Source organism: Antennarius striatus, chromosome 3 (assembly GCF_040054535.1).
Source record: "Antennarius striatus isolate MH-2024 chromosome 3, ASM4005453v1, whole genome shotgun sequence".
NCBI classification, from domain to species: Eukaryota; Metazoa; Chordata; class Actinopteri; order Lophiiformes; family Antennariidae; genus Antennarius; species Antennarius striatus.
The window spans coordinates 27,964,275-27,983,542 of NC_090778.1; the positions used below are offsets into that span (position 1 = coordinate 27,964,275).

A 19,268-nucleotide genomic window follows, 5' to 3' on the forward strand; every position below is an offset into this window, starting at 1 on the left:
TGTGACGTAATCTGCCTTCGAAGTAAAAGCACGTGGAGTTCCGTGATGCGGAATAAAGGATTCGGATTAGATTAGATTAACGTTTGACCGAACGAGTCCTTTATTAATTTATTAACCCGTGTTCATCCGGAGCGGACAGAATCCACACGAACTGGATTTCCCTCCAAACGTTTTCCACGTGTGACGCGTCTCTGAGCGGCTGCTTTTATTCTGAAGGGTCTGACCGGAAGCCCCCGGCCCCCGGTGGCCCCTGTTTTCCGCGGGGCGTCCCTCCCCTCAGTATTTACAACACCGTCCGCCTCTCCGGCGCTGCGCTCCTGTCTGGCGGCCGTTTTATGACCGCTCCCCCCCCCCGCCGCCGCCGGGGGCTTCCAGTGCGCATTCCTTGGACGACGGGCTGTCATGGTGTCGATGCCCCCCGCCCGTCTCTGCAGTGGAGCCCGGAGGAACACCTGTGCGCCCCCGCGCCGTCATGAATGCTGAGTAGGTATGTGGTGGTGGTGGGGGGGGGGGGGACGCGCCGCCGTCTGCGCGTTAATGCGCGTCCGTGTTTTAGTTCCGCGGAGGAAGAAGAGCGCTTTGTGGATGATCAAAGCGGTGCGTGGGGGCGTGGGGGGGGGCAGTGGGGTGGAGGATTACCCGACCATTTTTGGTGGGGGGGGGGGGGGGGCTCCGTGGAGTTCGGTTGACGCATTGCACTCCTCCGGCTGCTGCTCCATTATCATTATATAATCACACTCATGACATTTATTTTTTGTCTCGCCCCCCCCCCCACCCCACCCCACACACACACACCCTCTTTCCCTCCCCCCCACACGAGGATCCATTCACGCACCTCCTGCTGCGCCACCCGTGGAAGGAAGTGTGGACATAATTCACGGTGGTGCGCAAAACACCAGGAGGAGAGTTGAAGGCAGCGTGACTCATGGGTTTATACCCAGGATGTAAAGTGTGTGTGTGGGTGTGTGTGTGTGTGTGTGTGTGTGTGTGTGTGTGTGTGTGTGTGTGTGTGTGTGTGTGTGTGTGTGTGTGTGGGGGAGTGGGGGGGGGGCAAACAGATTGCCCCTGTGTGGGTCCCCTCCTCATCCGTCCTCCTGTCTTGTTTTCCAGATCCTCCAAGAAACGCTGCACCGCCAGACGCCTTGAGGGGGGAAGACGCGCTGAAATGTTAGGCCTGAGGTGGGGGGGGCCACGTCTCTCGTCCAATCAGCACGCCGTTTAACTGCCCAGACCCGGCCCGCCTCGTCCAGATCCCCAGCGCTCCCACCGGCAGCGGATAGGGGCGGCGCCGAGCGGATGGAGTGGTCTCTGGAGGGGGTGAGGGAGCTGGTGGCGGGGGGCATGCAGTCGGTGCGCGAGTGCGAGGTGTGCGCCTTCGCCATCGCCGCCTGCGTGCTGCTGCTCTTCATGTGGTACTGCTACCGGGTGGGCCGCGAGCACGGCTCCAGCCCGCTGCGTGGGCGCTACCTGGCGGGGCCCGGGCGCATCGGAGGGGTGGTGGGGGGCTTCATGAGCTCCGACTGCCGCGGGCGAGCCAAAGGGAAGCACGGCGCGGCGCCGGAGGAGCAGAACGGCTTCGCCTTCTGCCAGTCGGCCGAGTGTTTCCGCTGCACCAGCGCCGGCGAGAGCCTCAACCAGAAGCTCTACCACAGCCTGCAGGACTACGCCAAGCGCTACACCTGGTCGGGGATGGGCAGGGTGCACAAGGGCGTCCGCGATCAGGGCCGCTACCTGAACAGCCGGCCCACCATCCAGCGCCCGGAGGTCTTCTTCCTGCCGGATTTGCCGTCGGCGCCGTTCTTCTCCAGGGAGGTGCAGAGGCACGACGTGGAGCTGCTGGAGCAGAGCTTCCCCGCCCTGCTGGCCGAATTCGAGAGCATCTACCACCAGCCCCCGGCCCGCGGAGGCTCCGCCCTGCCGCCGGGGTGGAAAGCCAACAGCACGCCGCGGGGGCAGTGGTGGACCTACTACCTGGTGAACCAGGGAACGCCGCTGGTGCTGAACGTGAGGCGGTGTCCGCGCGCCTGGAGGGTCCTGGGTCAGCTGCGCACCTTCATCGCCAACAACGTGTTTGGGAACGCCTGCTTCTCCGTGCTGACGCCCGGAGCGCTGATCACCGAGCATTATGGGCCGACCAACGTGAGGCTGCGCTGCCACCTGGGTGAGAACCGCACCGCCGGCGCCCGGGGTCTGGCGACGCTAACCCGCTAACGTAAGCTCGCAGCAAAACGCTCCTAGCCGGTTTTAAAATCTCCATCTTGTGGCGATGTGACATCACCAAAAGGCCACACCCCCTCCTGGCCCCGCCCCCCATCACTTGGCGGAGAGTATAGTAGTAGTAGGCGACACGTTTGCCTGCCCTAAATTAGTCTGCCTACAGAGACGACGTACAACAGCTGCTTCCTGCCCTTCATGCCCCGTCCCCTTGCCCCGCCCCCATCCGTCATACATCAGAGATCATGTGTTAACCCCGTGGTTTTCGTCCGACAGGTCTCCGAGTGCCCCCGTCCTGCGAGCTGGTGGTGGGGGGCGAGCCCCAGTGCTGGTCGGAGGGCAGCTGTCTGCTTTTCGACGACTCCTTCCTGCACCGGGCGTTCCACGAGGGTGAGACAGGGCAACCGGGGCAAACTGGCCCGACACGGTACGATCCGAACCCCCCCAACCCCCCGATGACCGGTGTGTTTTTTTATGTGCAGGCGGCGCAGAGGACGGACCCAGAGTGGTCTTCATGGTGGACCTCTGGCACCCCAACGTGGCCGCCGCCGAGAGGCAAGCGCTGGACTACATTTTTACCCCCGGCCGCCTGGAAGACAAGGAAGGGAAATAGGTTTGAGTGAGAAACCATGTCTGACCGAGGGGGGGGGCCGTGTCTGTAGGACGAAGGAGCGAAATCTGACCCCAGACCAGCTCTCACACTCACTGTGTACATAGTCTCATAGCGGACGACCGACCGTTGGGCCTCTAGTTATCAGCGTTTTACCACGTTTTACTTTTTCCTCGCGGTTATTGTGAATCGGAAATCACACGTTCGCGCCCAAACATCTTCCTCATTCTCACTTCCTCTGAAAAAACACGGAAATCATCACAGAAACTCACACCAGGTGGCGCTAAGCGTCACCGTCGCCAAACAGCGTCGAGGTTCTCCAGATGTGGGCGGGGCAAGAGCTCAAAGGCTCGCAGATGAAAACAGATTTGAGTTCTTTTTGTTGATTTTTACGAAGCTGAAGTCGTTTTTAAGAAAATAGATGCAGTACCAGTTGAAGCTGTAGGGGGCAGTGCAGCCAACAAACGGTTCCTCCCTGGTGAAGCTCTAGTCTAGGCAGTAATACTTTAATAATTCCATTTACTCCACAAGGGCTAAAAAAAATTCAATCGCTCTGTTTCTATTTCTTAATGCTTGATTTCCATCCGATCACCGCTAACATCTAGAACAGGATCTGAATCCCTGATCAATAAATACCAAAATCTAACAAACACGACTCCAGACGTCATCGTCTCGCTGGTAGTTGTGTGTTTTTAGCGAAATAAGTGGATTTTTTCATGTAATTCTGGTGAAGTAAAAAAAAAAAAAGCTAAAACGTTGAGAAGATTTAAACTAAACGGCTGACAAACCAAAAAAAAAGAAGATTTTTTTGTGGAGGTGTCGCCATAGCAACCCCTTAGCGCATCCTCTGATAACGGAGGTCCAATGTCGGTCCGGATACGAATGTTGGCGGGCGCCGGCGTCTGGTGGCGCCCCCTGCTGGGGTGGCGACCCGTCCTGCTGTCACCAGACGTGGTTAGAGGAGCACACTGGAGCCGCGACGCCGGACAGGAAGCGTTTTTGGTAACTTTACTAAAGTCTTGTGACTCGGCTGTCTTTGATATCAGGTTTGTATTTCTGTAAATAGGGTCGAGGTAGAAGCCGATCGGTCTGACGTGTTTTCCAATGATTGTCTTCGATGCCGTAACTTTGTCGTCTCGATTCCAGCGATGGTTTTCGCTCTCTAAAACGAATGAAGTCGTTTTGATAGATTTACATTTGTAGAATCCGTTAAAAAAAAAAAAAAAAAAATGTTGATGACGTGCTCTCTCTGTCGTTCCGTGATGGGTTTTCTTTTGTCATTTCGCAGCAACGTATGATTAAAGCCACAATCCTCAATTATCCCACAGCACCTCATTGATCTATGTGCACAATCAAAAAAAGGAGCCTTTAGCAGCTTTAAACGTCCAACGCAACTCCAGACGCCCGTCAGTCGACCCCGATGTTTACAACGTGTGATTATTTACAAGCTGTTTACACCGAGCTGCCCAGAGCCAGGGTTCTGTTAAAGGAAAGGTTCACCCGCAAATAAATCAGCTGGGCAGCGTTGGCGCTAGCGCCAGAGTGAGAACTAATGACGTCATAATAAAGAAAATATCTTTATGAATTAAGGGTAAAAATTTTCATTATAAGGAAACAAACGTAAAAATAAAAGTCCAGGTATCACAAGAAAAAGGTTACAGTTCGGAACAACTGGAATTAAATTGTAAATTTATGTCAAATTTAAAGAATCAAATCAGAATTTTACAAAAAAGTTCTAATTTAAAGATGAAATTTTCAATATTTAAATAAAGTCATGCAGATTTGTTCTATTAGAAGGGAATTCTCAGAAGTGTTGAAGCTTCCTGTCATTGGTTGAGCTAACGCTATCGCTAACGGCGCTCACGTTTTAGAAGAACGTTTCTTCCTGATTTTTCTGGAGCTTCGCGCTAAAACTCCCGATGAGGACAAAGACTGCGATTAGAAAACAGACATAAAGTGATTTCCTACAGATGGCGCGGTGAGCTAATGCTAAAACACCTTAGCCTCTAAGCTAAATGTGTTAGCGCGCTCCTCGCCTGGGAGAAGATGCTTCGAAAAGGTGCAAACTATTTAATTTTGCACAGAATAAATTTGACGCCTTGCAAGCTGCACATGCATTTTTCTTTTTTTTTTAGCATATTTATTGTTATTTACACCTTTTTTTTCCTCAACAACATGTTGAATATTTGCATACAACTAATATTTTCGCACTACCTTCTTCTTCGTCTTCATCGTCGTCGTTTTGCCGTGAAGCTCCAGGAGTGTTTGGACTCAGAAACATCACCCGGGTGGTGCTGAGGAGGTCACGAATGAAGCGCTCCTCTGTGAAAGTCATTCCTGGATTGTTAGCAGTAGGGGGCGGGGCAGTGTTCGCCGTAGGGGGCGGGGCAGCAGTTCTGTTTACATTGATTGAATAATTGTCCTTTAACATGCTCTTGTGTGGATTTTGAACAGTATTTCTGTACATTTAATAAATGGTGGACTCTCTTATTTTACAGCTGGTGTCACGCGTCTCTTTTGTTAAACTCAGCGGGAGAACCGCGGTTCTGTTCAGCAGCTGTAGGGTCCGGGTCCGGCCACCAGGGGGCGGAGGCCTGCAGACTCTTCTTCCTCTGGAGGCTCGAAACCAGCAGAGCTAAAATACTGGATAATGACGTCGTTAAAAACAGATTCACAGATCCTCACTGAGATCACGGTGAGTTAGACGTGTTGGTCAGTACCAGTAGGGGAGGTCCAAGTTCTAGAGGAGCATGAACCGACCAATCAGAACAGAGAAGAACAGAACAGCCGCGGTTTAATCAGCCAATCAACATCAGTTCTAGTCCAGAACCTGTTGGTGGTCCTGGTGGTCCAAAACCTGTAGGTGGTTCTGGTCCAGAACCTATGTCAGTTAGCTTTCAGACTAGCATCGCTAGCATCAACACAGATTTTGGTATGTTTTCATGTCAACATGATGAAAGAGGAGGAACAGCTGAGAGAGATGCTATTTTGGGTGTGACTTGTGTGTCTGAACTGAACTCGTTCCTGTTTTCACACCTTTCAGTCAACTCCATGGACGTAGAGTAAAGCCCGTTTCTTTGTCTTGTTGCTAGGATAGCAGTTAGTACCAAAATATCCTGCGTTTCATTCCACATAATAAAGTAGAACCAAGGCAGTCGGAGACTGCGAACATCCCTCAACTTACCCTGAAAGTAGAACCTGACTAGTGCGTAGTTTTGACCTTTCAGGGTAGGTCAAAGCTATCCACTAGGTTTGACCATGGATCAAAGCTAGTGCGTGGTAAATCAAATCAGTAGCGTTAATCTACCTATGCACTCTGACCTACTGTAATTGATCAAAGCACTAGCTTTGTTCTATGGTCTTACTCACACTGGCCTTCTCCCTCGTCTTTCTGTCTTATCCGGTTCCTGAGTGTACAAAAGTTGAAATTTGACCTTGACCTAGTTTTCTCAAGGTCATCATCTCATTTCTATCCCCTTTGCTGCCTGAGTCATGTGCTTTTTGTTCCATCTTTGTGGAGATATCTGGTGGACGAACGGACGGACGAACACTGACAGTTACAATACATCGCCGCTTTGAAGCGGGATGTAACAATGTTAATGCTTGATTTTAGTATCACTCAAACGAGAGTAGATCAAGCCTTTGATGTCTCCTGCTAGTTGATTGTAATATGTACATTATAAAAGAGAAATAATACGGGATTTGTCTTTTTGAAGTCCAGTCATGTCGTCTATATATTGCTGAGCATGACGACTCAGCAGATACTAACATGACCATTGGTGAGCCGGTTGTCGTTGAAGAAGCTCACGAGGAAACAAGCGTCCCACGACCCGACGAATCAGGTAACGACCTGGAATGGCGGTGCCACTGGATCGTGGCGGCCGCTGTCAGCCAGATTTTTCACGGGGAGGGCAGTTTAGTAGAGAACGTCATGAACATCATCGACTCGTTGACGTCGTTGCTCGTCACCAAATTCCAAGGGTCGGACATCACGCTGAAGCTAAACGGCCCCCGCGTGAGGAAGATCTCCAAGGCGGTCCACAAAGACCTGAGGCAACAGTTCGGAAACATAGGGATGGCGGCCATGAGCCTGACGTCAGAGAAGACGCTGACATACGAAAAGATCGTGGAGGCTTTAGCGAGACAGCTGGAGAAAAAGAAGCACTAGTCTGTCGGGTTCCTCGTGAGCCAATCAGAACCCTCGTTTGGGTCTCCTGGGGGGTGATCTGGATCATTCATTCATTTTCAATACCCACTTCTTCCGCTATCGCAGGGTTCCTAGAGCCGATCCCAGCGGACTGGGGGGTCAGGGTACACTCCGGGTGTGACGCCAGTGCACCAGAAGTTGGGCCCATGTCGTCCCCTTGGGTGGGTTGAGACCCGGCTACCAGGCGCTCGCATACGACCCCCAGCCCCGGGCCTGGCTCCAGGGTGGGGCCCATTGAGCATGCATGACGGAGGGTGGGCGGGGCACAACGTGCTTTCTTATTCCTGGGGGTGGGGCTTAACAGAAAACACCTGGTTAACAGGAAGTGCCCAAAGAGCTCAGCTGCAACTGATGAGGTCATTGGTTGAAAGTTCTGTTGCTCCTCCCTGGACAGGAAGTGTCCGTTTTGTTAGCTTCCAGGTTAGCATTGCTTATTAGCACAGATATGACTGTTTTCATGTCAACACGATGGAAGCGGAGGAAAAACTGAGTGACTTAGCTAAATTTAAAATGAAGAGGAGATTAATAAATAATTTCCCAGCTGCCCTCCACTCTGATGATGATGTCACCACTGATGATGATGACGTCATCCAGTAATACACACCCATGGTAACACTTGACACCAGACAGAACGACCATAAAAACCAAAACGTCCATCCATCCCAGTGAAACACGCTTTCATATTATGTCACGTGACAGCATTAAACATAAATAGAGCTGAATTGACCGGAAATGACCCACAGCCCCACCCAATAGATGTTGTCACGTGACTAGTTTTATGGGTTATTTTATTTATCGCGCTCCTGCGGAAAGGGCGGAAAAGTTGGTTTCATCTCACGACCCCCCCCCCCCCCCCCCCACACACACACACGTCACCCCCCCCCCCCCCCCGTGGCGGCTTTCTCATCAATGGGGCGGATGACGCGCTCTGCGGCGACGCGTTCCGCCGCGTGCGCGCTGCCGCACCGCGTTCAGGTGCGGAGATCCATCCTGGAACTAAAGGGGTTCGGCCATGGGGAGGGACATGTTCGAGATGTCGACGATCCAGCCGCCGAGACGATGAACCCCTCCTTCCCGAAGTCGGAATCCACGACCTCTTTACTGAAATCCTCCTCCGCGGCGCGCCCGGCGCGCCCCCACGACCGCGCGGCGGAGAGCCGCAGGAGTCACCCGCACCGCCCCCACCAGCACCACCACCGTCCCGCGGCCGAGGACTCCTCCTGGCCGGCGGAGGGGGACACCAGCGCCCGGAGACCCCTGTGCCGCCCGTCGCCCACCGACACCCAGGACGCGCGCGTCACGGGTAAACTCCACGCGCCTCACGCCAGCGACGCGCCGGAGACGAACGGGGAGGGGGGCCGGGGGGTGCGGGAGCGCTGCAGGGCGTCCAAACCCGCACACCGACACCACCACCGCAGGAAGCACCACCGGGACGACCGGCCGCCGCGACCCGACGAGCCGGAGCGGCGCTGCCACTCCCGCCCGGTCCCCAAGGTGCCCTCCCTGTCGGAGGACGACGGGGGGCCGGGAGGCGACCCGAAGGAGGGGGACGAGGTCAGCAGTCCGGCCCCGTCCTCCTGCCCGCTGGTCCCGCTGTCCAGCCGCTCCTCCCGCCGCTCCCGGAGGTCCAGCACCGCCTCCTCCGCGTCCGACGTCAATTTACGCACAATCCTGAGCTCTCTGTTCGGACAGGTGAGGACCAACGGGGGGGGGGGGGGGGCGCTGACGTCATCATTAAATTAGGATTTAAATGAATCCAGGAGTTCTTTTTGGGACGTCCAGGGGCGCTCAGAGAGCATTGGTGGCCCAGGAGGAACTGGGGGGGGGGGGTCACCCCTGAACCCCACTTTATGATCAGGCTGCAGCTTTAATCAGAGGAAACTGAAGAATCTGTTTGAAATTAATTAACGTCTAATTTCTGTCGTTATGAAGCCGTTTAAGGAGTTATGGATGGATTTATGGTGACATCATTTAAAACTGGTGCGTTTGAGACCCTCGTAAATCAAACGTCTCTCCAAACAGAAGAAACAATCAGGGACGGCAGGTCAGACAGGAAGCCAGCTTCTTTAGCTTGTTAGCAATACGCTAACACATGCTACTCTAAGTGGCTAACGTTGACATCTTTCAGGTTGACCTGATGAGAAACGATGCGTTCAGGGTCACGCTGCTGTTTCAACGATGCGTTCAATGCATGCTGGGATTTCATGCATTCAGAGATAGATTGATGATGACCTTTCATGACCTTTAGACGATGACATCACACCTGCAGTCTTGATGTAGCGTGACGGTGGCAGATCGGATGTTGGTCATGTGACCGCTGGAGGTCACGGTGACCTTGTGTTTGTCTGCATCGGGCGGGGGCGGATGTGCTGGGGGGTGGGTGTCAACAACAACAACAACAACAACAACAACAACGACATTTAATAATCAATGATCACATCTGATATCAATCTCTTTATTTAATAATTGATGAAAAATAAATAAACACACTCAAATTTCCACTACTCGTTGCGTTCCTGCCGTAACCATGGATACGCCTGACGTAGAAATAGTAAACAAGTAAATAACCTCAGCGACCAATCAGGGGCAGGGCTTTTTGTGCTGCGAAATGTGATGCTTATAATGATGTTAGCATGTTAGCAGGATGCAGAAACTGATGCATATAATGATGTTAGCAGGATGCTAAGACAACACAACAGGTTAGCATTCTGCTAGCATTGTCACAAAAATGACATCATCCCCAAATCGGACCAGTGGTCGGATTGATTTTCTATTAAATGCACATTTTAATTCTATAATTCAAATTCAAATATCTTATCGGGGGCCCTCTGGTGGGGCCCCGTCCCCTCTGACCCCCCCCCCCACCTTTCAGATTTGTTTACACAATATGTTCCTGCAGGCGGTTTGTTTACAGCCCTGTTTGGTTGACACGTCGGCTTCGCAGATGATTTCACAGTTTGCTCGGTGCGACCGTGGCGTGAAACGCGCTCCAGCCGGCGGTTCAGCCTCGTCTCCTTTAATAGGCATGAGTCTCCTTCGCCCCGCCGTTCACCTCCTCCTCCTCCTCCTCTTCCTCGGCCCTCGCTGCTCTCCCTTTGGCGCTCAGACTCTTGCAGCTGGAGCTCGGTGTCGTCATGGGTCTCGCTGAAACCAGAGTTTGCATCCCTCACAAAATCCGAGCTGCAGGTTTGGCGGAGCAGACGTCGTCCTGGTCGCTGCTGGTTCCTCTCTTCGGGATGGGGAGCTGCTTCGACTGGCCGGAGACGACGGTAGGAACCGGTTCCAGCGCCTCCTCTGCGCTCAGGAGAGATGTTGAGGGTTCTGGTGGTGATCCGGCTCGTGATCCGGGTGTCATTTGGGTGAAGACTTTATCCTTTAACTTCAACACGATGTGTGCAGTGATTGTAAATGGTGCTACGACATCATCCGATTCAGGACACATTCTGGATCTGATGAACAAACAAATAAAAACAGGGATCCAAACTGAACTCAGGTCAGATTGCAAATGTCAAAACCTAAAAACTTGATTTTGTCGGTACATTTCTGGTTATAATGACCCAGGTTAAATGGAGCAGTACCACCAGAAACCATTGGAGGGCAGTGTAGCAGGTTTACGGCGTTAATCCGTTCCAGGGGACTCAACTTTAGCTGAAAGAATTGTAGATAACCATTTCCAGTTCTGTACTGAACTTTATTAATGAATGTATTTGATTAATAATATTTGGTTAATATGAATCTTTTACGCTAACAATTAAATTTTATTTTTTTAATATAGAACAGAATAAATTTTGTCGTCTCATCTTTAGCTGTTTATTCCTCATTTTGGGTCACAGGGCTGATAATATACTATTTAATCTGATTAATTACAGTAACATATGTGCTTTTAACAGCTTACTAGTGATTTTACAATTCCGATATTTGTGGCAGAGAGATGTAAAGTTGCTTAAACTTTATTTTTATTTTTCCGACGTATGAGGTAGAAATTTAATGGCGTCGCCCTCAAGCAAAAGTCTTTGCCAATTTTTTTATTTACTCCCTCCGTCCTCAGCTGTTGGTCTTTGGGGAAACGTTTGACTCGTCGCTGCCCTCTAGTGGTCAGAGGATGCCGACAAAGGTGCAGAAGCTCGTTGGTTGCTGCTGTTAAACATATACGCACGTGATCGGGATCTACTTTATTTCCTGAATGTCCACAGACGGCCGCGTGACCCGGGTCGTGTTTACGCCCGGCGTGACGGCGTGAGAGTAAACTGTTATGACCGATGACTGGAAAGTTGTCAGCTGTTGGTTGATGCACGTTTGCCTGACTTGTACACAGAGAAGTGACTTGAACACATCTGTCTGGTCTTTATCTGCTGTTCCAGCATCTCTCCCCCCCCCTTCTCCTGAAAGGTGCTGTCCAATCAGGAGGAGGGACTGGGAATCCATTGTTTCCATGACGCCAACCTGCGTTCTGCTGGGCGTGGAAATGAAGGAATGAATACACACAGGCGTGTGTGTGTGTGTGTGCGGGAAGTCTGTCTGCTTCATTCCATCTGTTTATTAGCATTAAAGCTAACTTTCCTTTAGCCAGATGGAAAATAACATCCATCATCCACCAGGATCCGAACGCCAAACCGACTAAACGAGGTTTAAATCGGTCAGAGGATCGGTTCTGCTCTGGCTCCCATCTTTTCATTCTAAATATGATAATAAACACGAATCCAGTTTGTATCAACTTTATTAGCAGCGTCCTCGTGACGTCACACCAACGTTTGTTGGTTCTGCTAGCCTGGGAGTTTCAGTTTAGCGCTAATGTATTCTGTGTTAGCGGCCGGAGGGGCCCCTTTAAGAAGGTGGTCATGTGACCGAGGCAAGCATCTCCACAAGCGTCACCCTTTAATGTTTTGCTTCACTCAACGCGGCGTGCAGTAAACCCGTTGGACTGAACCGTCGGTTGCTTTACGTCATCGGTTCCGACGGCTCTTCAGACCCGACGTCAGAGCCCCAATTGTTTAGACTCCTGGCTGTTAACCCCTAAGGATTCTGGGATGTCTCCGTCCTTCCTTCTGCCCTTTAAAGGTTGCGTTCAGAGGAGGCGAGCCCTGAACAAACAGAAGGGTCGTCATTCTTGGGTGAACTGGTTCCCGGTCGTCCTCCGAGGGTTTGTGATGAAGAGTTTCCTGTCAGGAAATGAAATGCAGAACCGGGTCGGTTTGGGTTTGGCTCGTTTGAACGGTTGGTTTTGATCCGTGACGCCGTTTCCTCACGTTTCAGATCTGACCACTAATCAAATGTTGTTTCTTAACAGGACAGAGAGCTGCGGCCGGAGGAGATGGACGGTGGGTTTTTGTTCCATCAAAACGACTTATTTAAAACTAAAAGAGGAAGTTCTGCTCGTCTTTATGGCGGCAAAAATAATTCTCGTTTTGAATTATTTTCCCGTCAGAGTTGCGCGACGCTTTCAGAGAGTTCGATAAGGACAAGGACGGCTTCATCAGCTGTAAGGATCTGGGGAACTGCATGAGGACCATGGGGTTCATGCCCACCGAGATGGAGCTGATCGAGCTGAGTCAGCGCATCAACATGAACCGTACGCGCCCGACCAACATCCGTCCATCTTTCATCCATCCATCCATCCATCCATCCATCCATCCATCCATCGCACCTCATGTGCTCTTATTCTGAAATCTCTTCCTCTCCAGTGGGGGGTCACGTCGACTTTGAGGATTTTGTGGAGCTGATGGGCCCCAAGCTCCTCGCCGAAACCGCAGACATGATCGGAATCAAAGAGCTGAAGGACGCGTTTCGAGAGGTGAGAGAAGACGGTCGGGTTCCGACGCCCCGATCACACCCAGAGGTTCAATCACGCCCAGAGGTTTTGACTCCTAAATGTGGTTTCTCCCAGTTTGACACCAACGGGGACGGCGCCATTAGCACCTGTGAGCTAAGGGATGCTATGAGGAAGCTGCTGGGGCAACAGGTATGAGTTTGGATCTGATCCGTTCACACCTGGTGTTGGACGTCCGTCCTGGGCGGGCCGATCGAACTCCGAGCCCCACGGATCACACCTGGTGTCGTTGGGTTCTTTTGACCGCGATGCCTGCTCTGATTGGCTGAGTCTTATCGAACCAGCGAGCCGGGATTCTGACCCGTGAGGACGGTACGCTAACACCAGGTGTGAACCGGTTCTGAACCGGTCTGGTGTGATTGGACGGTGACCAGCGTTCTGTTCTCAGGTGGGTCTGAAGGAAGCCGAGGACATCCTGAGGGACGTCGACTTGAACGGCGACGGACTCGTTGACTTTGAGGGTACGTCTCAAACGTCTTATTCATAACTCGTTGTTTTTGTTTGTTTGTTTGCCTGTTTGTCAGCCTCCCGTTTCCTCTCTTTCTCCACAGAGTTCGTTCGAATGATGTCCCGCTAAGGCCGTGAGCCGACGCGTCCTGAATGTGAAGTCCTTCCGGGTTCCTCGGAGGACATCCTGGATCTCTGAGCCCCATCTGAACCACACTGGAACGGACGCCCCTGGGCGTCACAGAGTCGCCTCGCCTGTTCGATCAATAAGTGTTCGATCAATAAGTGTTCTTCCTGAAACGTCTCCAGTTCAACTGAGGCAGAATTTGCTGTAGCCTAGCTGACGATTGTCCAACTTTATGTGTTTTTGCACTTTAATTCCCTCTAAATGACGTCCTGTTGGGGTGAGAGTAACGCGTCAACGCATGTCCATTCGTCTCCACGCGTGTGTTCAATTAGACATAAATAGTGGAACGTCATCCGTGTGCCATCGTTGCTGCACACGGGAACCCGTGTGGCGATAGAACACCTGTGTGTCGTACCTGTGTGACCGTCTGTGATTGGATGAAAGCGCAAATCACATTCCTGGTTTTTCCACTGCAGTCCTCGATGGAAGGCATTCAGCTGTTAAAGGGTTAGTTCACCCAAAAAAATAAAATCCAGCGTTCTCCTAAACCGATGAAGATGAAGAGGACTAGTTTAAAAATACAAACGCCATTCATCTCGTGTGTCGTTTTGATTTTAAACATTATTTACGCCCCTTTTTTGACGTATAATCTTCTGTAGCTGCTAAGCTAAAAAGTGCATCAAGATTAAATTTGACTGTTTAGATAAATATGCACCTCCTCTTCTTTGGGTTTTTTTTAAATTTTATTTTGGGTGAACTGGTCCTTTAAACCCAGAGAGATAACTGGCGTTAGTGTGTTGTGCTTTGCAGACTCCTATGCAGCGTGTGTGTGTGTGTGTGTGGGCAGCAGCTTCACTGCTCACCAGTTTGAATTCGTAGCTCTGAGAACGTTTCCTGTCAGTTTGGAGGCCAGCCGGAGCGTCCCAGATGAACTGTCCAGCGGTTGTGATCACGTTATACCCGTAATGAATGTCGATGTCCACATGATTGTGATTCTGTTCCACACATTTGTGTTGTTGAAGCAATTTTTATGCATGCCAAAGAGAGAAATTAGTTAAATTCAATATGCAGATTTGCATTTTCCTCTTGCAAAGTAAACAATTCATTAAGTCAATGTAGACAAATAAAAGACATTTACATTTCAGCCTGTTTTTGTGTCGATGTTAAGAAAAAAATGCAAGATTTTTTTTTCTATCCTGTTGCATAATTAAAAAATTATTCATTCTTTTCTCTTTGAACTCTGCTATGCCAGAGGACTGCTGTTTGATAGTTGATTTTTAACATTTTTATTTCTCTCAATTTGGGGTAAAATACTAAAATTAAGCCATTTAAGTTTGGAGTTTGTCCGTCAAAAAAAAAAAAAAGTACAGCCAAGAAACCACGCATATACCCTTCAGAATTGTGTTACATTTATTTTATTTTTCAAGTTTTTGCATTTGCATGGCAACAATTTGGTGTCAGACTTGGCCCCATCTAGATGGTAACATACATTTCCAGAACACATTTTGTACACTTTAGTAGTTTTTACAGGTACATGACATAATTGTTAAACATATTTATGCAAATTGTAAACGTTGGTATGTTCAAATTGATTCATGCACCACAAACAAAGAAGCTGTGTGTTCGCTTCATTCCAGGATGAGGAGGGGTTCAAGGTGTGTAAGCCAGCGCTGCGTTCTCTAAAGAGCAGCCATAAAGCCGACGAAACACCTGTCGTCCGTATAGGTATTCCAGTTGCTATAGCAACTATCTCCATTCACTCCTTTCGGGCAACCTTGTACGCGCTGCGTTGGACTCTCCTGATTGGATAAAGCTCGGACTATACCATACCGGGAAAAGGGGGTGGTTATCGAGGTTTCTCCGCGGAAACATGTCGTTTATTTTTTTAATAACACATTTCAGCCAGTTGAATTAGATTTACATGGTTTTATATTTAAATTTATCTCACTTTTTCCTTTGATAAATCACTTTATAAGGACAAAGATGTGAAGCCACTGACACTCAAATGTCCTTCCTGGAACTTATTGGAGGTTGAAGGATCCGTGTTTTTTAATTCCCGATTTTTGTCTTGTAGGAAACCTTGCAGCTTCATTCCTTAAGAGTAAGGCTTTATTCCTTTATTCCTTAGATCATATGGTAGTTGTATTTCACCGAAATACAAAAAAAAATTAATTTGAATATTATCTTTATATATTTGGGTGAGTACAGATGTTCCTTCCAATGCCTGAGAGGTTAAACTCAGGAAAGGCTGGACGCTGCTTTCACCTGAGAAAAGCGGATCTTCCTGCCCGTCCGCCAGCGTTAAACCGCGTCTGAACGCTCGGCTCCGTTAGAACACGTAACCGTTCAACATCCGAACAAACTCTGACGTGTTTCTCCTCGCTTTTAAACCCGGTGGTTATTCAAAGCAGGGTGCGATTCGCCGCGGCACCTGTCACTCACTCGGTCCGGGGTCTGGTTCGGCAGCGCGGCCCCGCCTCCAGCTAGCTGCAGCCCTTTAAGCTAGCAGAGCCGCCTCGGATGCCCGCTTTGAATGAAGGCAGTGCGGGCGGCGGCGGCCACGAACACACGAACCCACCTCCAGCTTCACCTCCAGCCGGTGAAGTCTAGAGCCCCCTGCCGGGACGAGGCCCCCGCTGCCGGGGTGGAGAGATCCGGGGAAAGTCGGAGACATTTCCGTTGAGGACAGCCGGGCTCCCAGACCGGTTAGACAGGTAGGTGAGCTAGCATGCTAATGCTAACGTCTGCTTCTTTTAAGCGTTTTATTTTAACACACTTTTGGTTTTTGGGGATTTTTTGTTGTTGTTGATTCAAACACTTTTTGTTTTTGTTTTTTTTTAGTTCCTTTCATGTTTCGCGTTTGCTTTGATATAACTGCAGGATGCTAACGTTAGCATGCTGGCTAACTCATATCAGGTTGCATGTCATCAGGACTGGTTAGCTGCTGCTAGCTGACCTTATGTGGTTCGTGTGTGTGTGTGTGTGTGTGTGTGTGTGTGTGTGTGTCCGTGTGTGTGTGTGTGTGTGTGTGTGTGTGTGTGTGTCCGTGCAGGGCCGGGCTGTGTGGCGATGCAGCGGCTCACGGTGCAGCTCCTGCTCGGGCTGCTGGCGGCGGTGCTGGCGGGTCGGTGCCGGGCGGATGACGGCGGCCCCAGCCTCTCCGAGCGGGTGATCTGGGCTGTGAACGCCGGGGGGGACGCTCACACGGACGTGCACGGCATTCTCTTCAAAAAGGACCCCCTGGAAGGGAAGCTCGGCAAAGGTGAGTGGTGTTGTGTGACCCCGGCCTCTCCCGGCTTCACCTGCCCCGTGGAGGTGTGATCTGCGGCCCCCGGGAGTCCCGGCTGCCCGTGGGGAGGGGGCGTGGACTAATGAGGAGTCAGCATTCAGAGCCCAGCTCCTCCCCCTCCCCCTCCTCCTCCTCCCAGCATGCAGTGGAAGGAGGTGATGACGTCAGATTGACCAGAGAGTCCTTCTTGGGAGACGTGGGCCACGGTGACGTCACCGGGCTGAAGGGGATCCGTTTTTGATGTGAACGCGAATCGGATCGGGTTTAGAGTGTTCAGATCAAAGTGAGGAAACACTGGATCCTGGTTCTGACAGTGGCTCCGGCTCATCCAGAAACCCTTTACCCTGATCCAGATCCACATTCTGGTTCCTGATGAATCTAGTCCCCTTCCTCCACTTCTAGAATATTCCAGCTGCAGCCAATCAGATCCAGAGGTTTTCTAGATTCCAGTCAGACGACGGGCGCCTCAGGACGTCTTCTGGACGTCTTCTGGAACCAGGAAGTCTTCAATCAAGCGTCATCTTCTCCACAGATGGAGACGTTTTCTTCCAGGATTCTTGATCCTTGATGGAATCCATCGGACCCTCTCCGTATCGCTGAGGACCAGAAGGTCCAGTTTGGTTTCATGGCCTCACAGAAGAGCATCCAAACCCTCCGGGGTCTGATCTGGACGGTTCTGATCGGCCTCCTCAGGAATCCGGTGGCAGCCGTTGGAAATTCCTTCTTTTTGCCTCGCCCAGATTCCACCATCAACCGTCTCTTATTTGTGAGCGTCTTTGTCACATCTCTGCGGATCCGGTTCCTGGTAACGGTTCCTGGTTCTTCTCCACAGCTTCTGATTACGGGGTGCGTCTGCCGATCCTGCGCTCCAGCCCGGAGGACCAGATCCTGTACCAGACGGAGCGCTACAACGAGGACACGTTCGGATACGACATTCCCATCTGGGAGGAGGGCGACTATATCCTGGTCATGAAGTACGCTGAGGTTTACTTCGCACAGTCGCAGCAAAAGGTACGGATCAGAGAAGCCATCGCTCGGAATTTCATGTTTTGGACCGACTTCCTGTCTGTCGGCGTTGGGCGTCACGTTGACCGTTGCTGACCGGCGTGTTTTCTCTGCAGGTGTTTGACGTGCGTCTGAACGGACACGTGGTGGTGAAGGACCTGGACATCTTCGACCGGGTCGGCCACAGCACGGCTCACGACGAGATCGTCCCCTTCTCCATCCGGCGGGGCAAGCTGAGCGTCCAGGGGGAGGTGTCCACCTTCAACAGCAAACTGACGGTGGAGTTTGTCAAGGTGAGCGCTCCTCAACGCGTTTGTCGTAAATCGGCGCCAGCAGGAACGTGTCGGGAACGGTTTCCTTTTGTCGGGAGCTGAAGGTCAAACTGCTTCCGTTCCGCGGCCTCGTGCGTCACCGGGGTTTCTCCTAAACGACTTCCTGTCGACGCTCCAACGGCCTCGCCATCAAGGTTTCTAGAAAGAAAACAAAAGGCAGCTGAAGCTCTGATTGGTTCCCCACGGACTGAAAGAAGGCAGGAGAAGCAGGCCAGCGCCTCCAGGTGTTCACCGGTCCACCTGCACCAAACGTGGGTTTTTTTAATGTTGTGACAAATGTAGAATAAACACAGGAGGTATTTTTGTGTTCTGAGCTCCAGAGGCGTGAAACGCTTTTATCAATCGTGGAATGTGTTGCCATGGCGACACGAACGTTTCAGAGCATCAGGAACACGTTGAGGGGCGGGGCAAAGTGGGAGAAGTTGGGCGACGTGTCTCCAGGGGGAAATTCTTGTGAGGAAATTATAATTATGGGATTCTAATACGATGTGTTTGTCTTCTAGGGTTACTATGACAACCCCAAGGTCTGCGCTCTGTACGTGATGAAGGGAACCCTAGAAGGTGAGTCCCGACGCTTCCGACGCGTCTCCGTTCCGACGACGAACCGACCTCACGCTTCACGTCTCGCTCCACAGACGTCCCCAAACTTCAGCCGCACCCCGGCCTGGAGAAGCACGAGGAAGAGGAGGAGGAAGATGAGGAGAGCGAAGGAGGAGAGGAAGGGGGGAAGAAAAAGCTCCCGGCGGGTTCCAAGTACCGGGTCCAGTCAGGCCCGCGGACGCCGAACCCGTACGCCGCCGACAACAGCAGCCTGATGTTCCCCATCCTGGTGGCGTTCGGCGTCTTCATCCCCACGCTGTTCTGCCTCTGCCGGCTGTGAGGCGTCCGTCCGTCGGCCAGACGACGGATGTGAGACTATGACGGGAGGGGGGAGGGGAATGGAGGGGAGGGGGGGTGGTCGTCACGGTGACGGCAGCAGCACGGGTAGAGCGAAACGCCTGAGGACAAAACTGTTGGGACGAAGCTGCTGAGGACGCTCGCCTCTGCCGGCGGTCTGAACGGCCGTTTCCACGCGTCGGCAGGAAGAGGTCAGCGCCGCCTGTCGCCATAGCGACCTTCACCGTGGAACGAGACCAGAATTCATTCGAGAGGCTCCGGTTTCGCTCAGCTTTTTCCCGTCTTTCCTCTCAGATGTTGCGTGTTTGAGCTC

General features: G+C 51.5%; 3 protein-coding genes across 9 annotated transcripts; all 3 read left to right on the forward strand.

Annotated features, from left to right (window-relative positions):
- The first annotated feature begins 295 nt into the window (after window positions 1-295).
- On the forward strand, window positions 296-4,144 carry asphd2 (aspartate beta-hydroxylase domain containing 2). Of its 4 annotated transcripts, none has more exons than XM_068310296.1 (4): window positions 296-487; window positions 1,111-2,161; window positions 2,491-2,604; window positions 2,697-4,144. In XM_068310296.1, the coding sequence occupies exons 2-4, from the start codon at window positions 1,297-1,299 to the stop codon at window positions 2,825-2,827; spliced, it is 1,110 nt and encodes a 369-aa protein (XP_068166397.1). In that variant the 5' UTR covers window positions 296-487; window positions 1,111-1,296; the 3' UTR covers window positions 2,828-4,144. The 4 variants fall into 4 exon arrangements, with proteins under 4 accessions (XP_068166397.1, XP_068166398.1, XP_068166400.1 ...); XM_068310297.1 differs by having other exon boundaries at window positions 296-483; XM_068310298.1 differs by lacking the exon at window positions 296-487 and adding an exon at window positions 794-883.
- A 1,306-nt stretch (window positions 4,145-5,450) lies between these two features.
- cabp1a (calcium binding protein 1a) lies at window positions 5,451-14,556 on the forward strand. Of its 4 annotated transcripts, none has more exons than XM_068310784.1 (7): window positions 5,451-5,519; window positions 12,319-12,349; window positions 12,457-12,600; window positions 12,713-12,822; window positions 12,916-12,990; window positions 13,247-13,319; window positions 13,410-14,556. In XM_068310784.1, the coding sequence occupies exons 1-7, from the start codon at window positions 5,475-5,477 to the stop codon at window positions 13,433-13,435; spliced, it is 504 nt and encodes a 167-aa protein (XP_068166885.1). In that variant the 5' UTR covers window positions 5,451-5,474; the 3' UTR covers window positions 13,436-14,556. The 4 variants fall into 4 exon arrangements, with proteins under 4 accessions (XP_068166885.1, XP_068166882.1, XP_068166883.1 ...); XM_068310781.1 differs by lacking the exon at window positions 5,451-5,519 and adding an exon at window positions 8,091-8,723; XM_068310782.1 differs by lacking the exon at window positions 5,451-5,519 and adding an exon at window positions 10,049-10,390.
- A 338-nt stretch (window positions 14,557-14,894) lies between these two features.
- On the forward strand, window positions 14,895-18,977 carry mlec (malectin). Its single transcript, XM_068311239.1, has 6 exons — window positions 14,895-16,146; window positions 16,485-16,694; window positions 17,554-17,732; window positions 17,843-18,019; window positions 18,562-18,619; window positions 18,694-18,977. The coding sequence occupies exons 2-6, from the start codon at window positions 16,502-16,504 to the stop codon at window positions 18,936-18,938; spliced, it is 852 nt and encodes a 283-aa protein (XP_068167340.1). The 5' UTR covers window positions 14,895-16,146; window positions 16,485-16,501; the 3' UTR covers window positions 18,939-18,977.
- The last annotated feature ends 291 nt before the right edge of the window (window positions 18,978-19,268 follow it).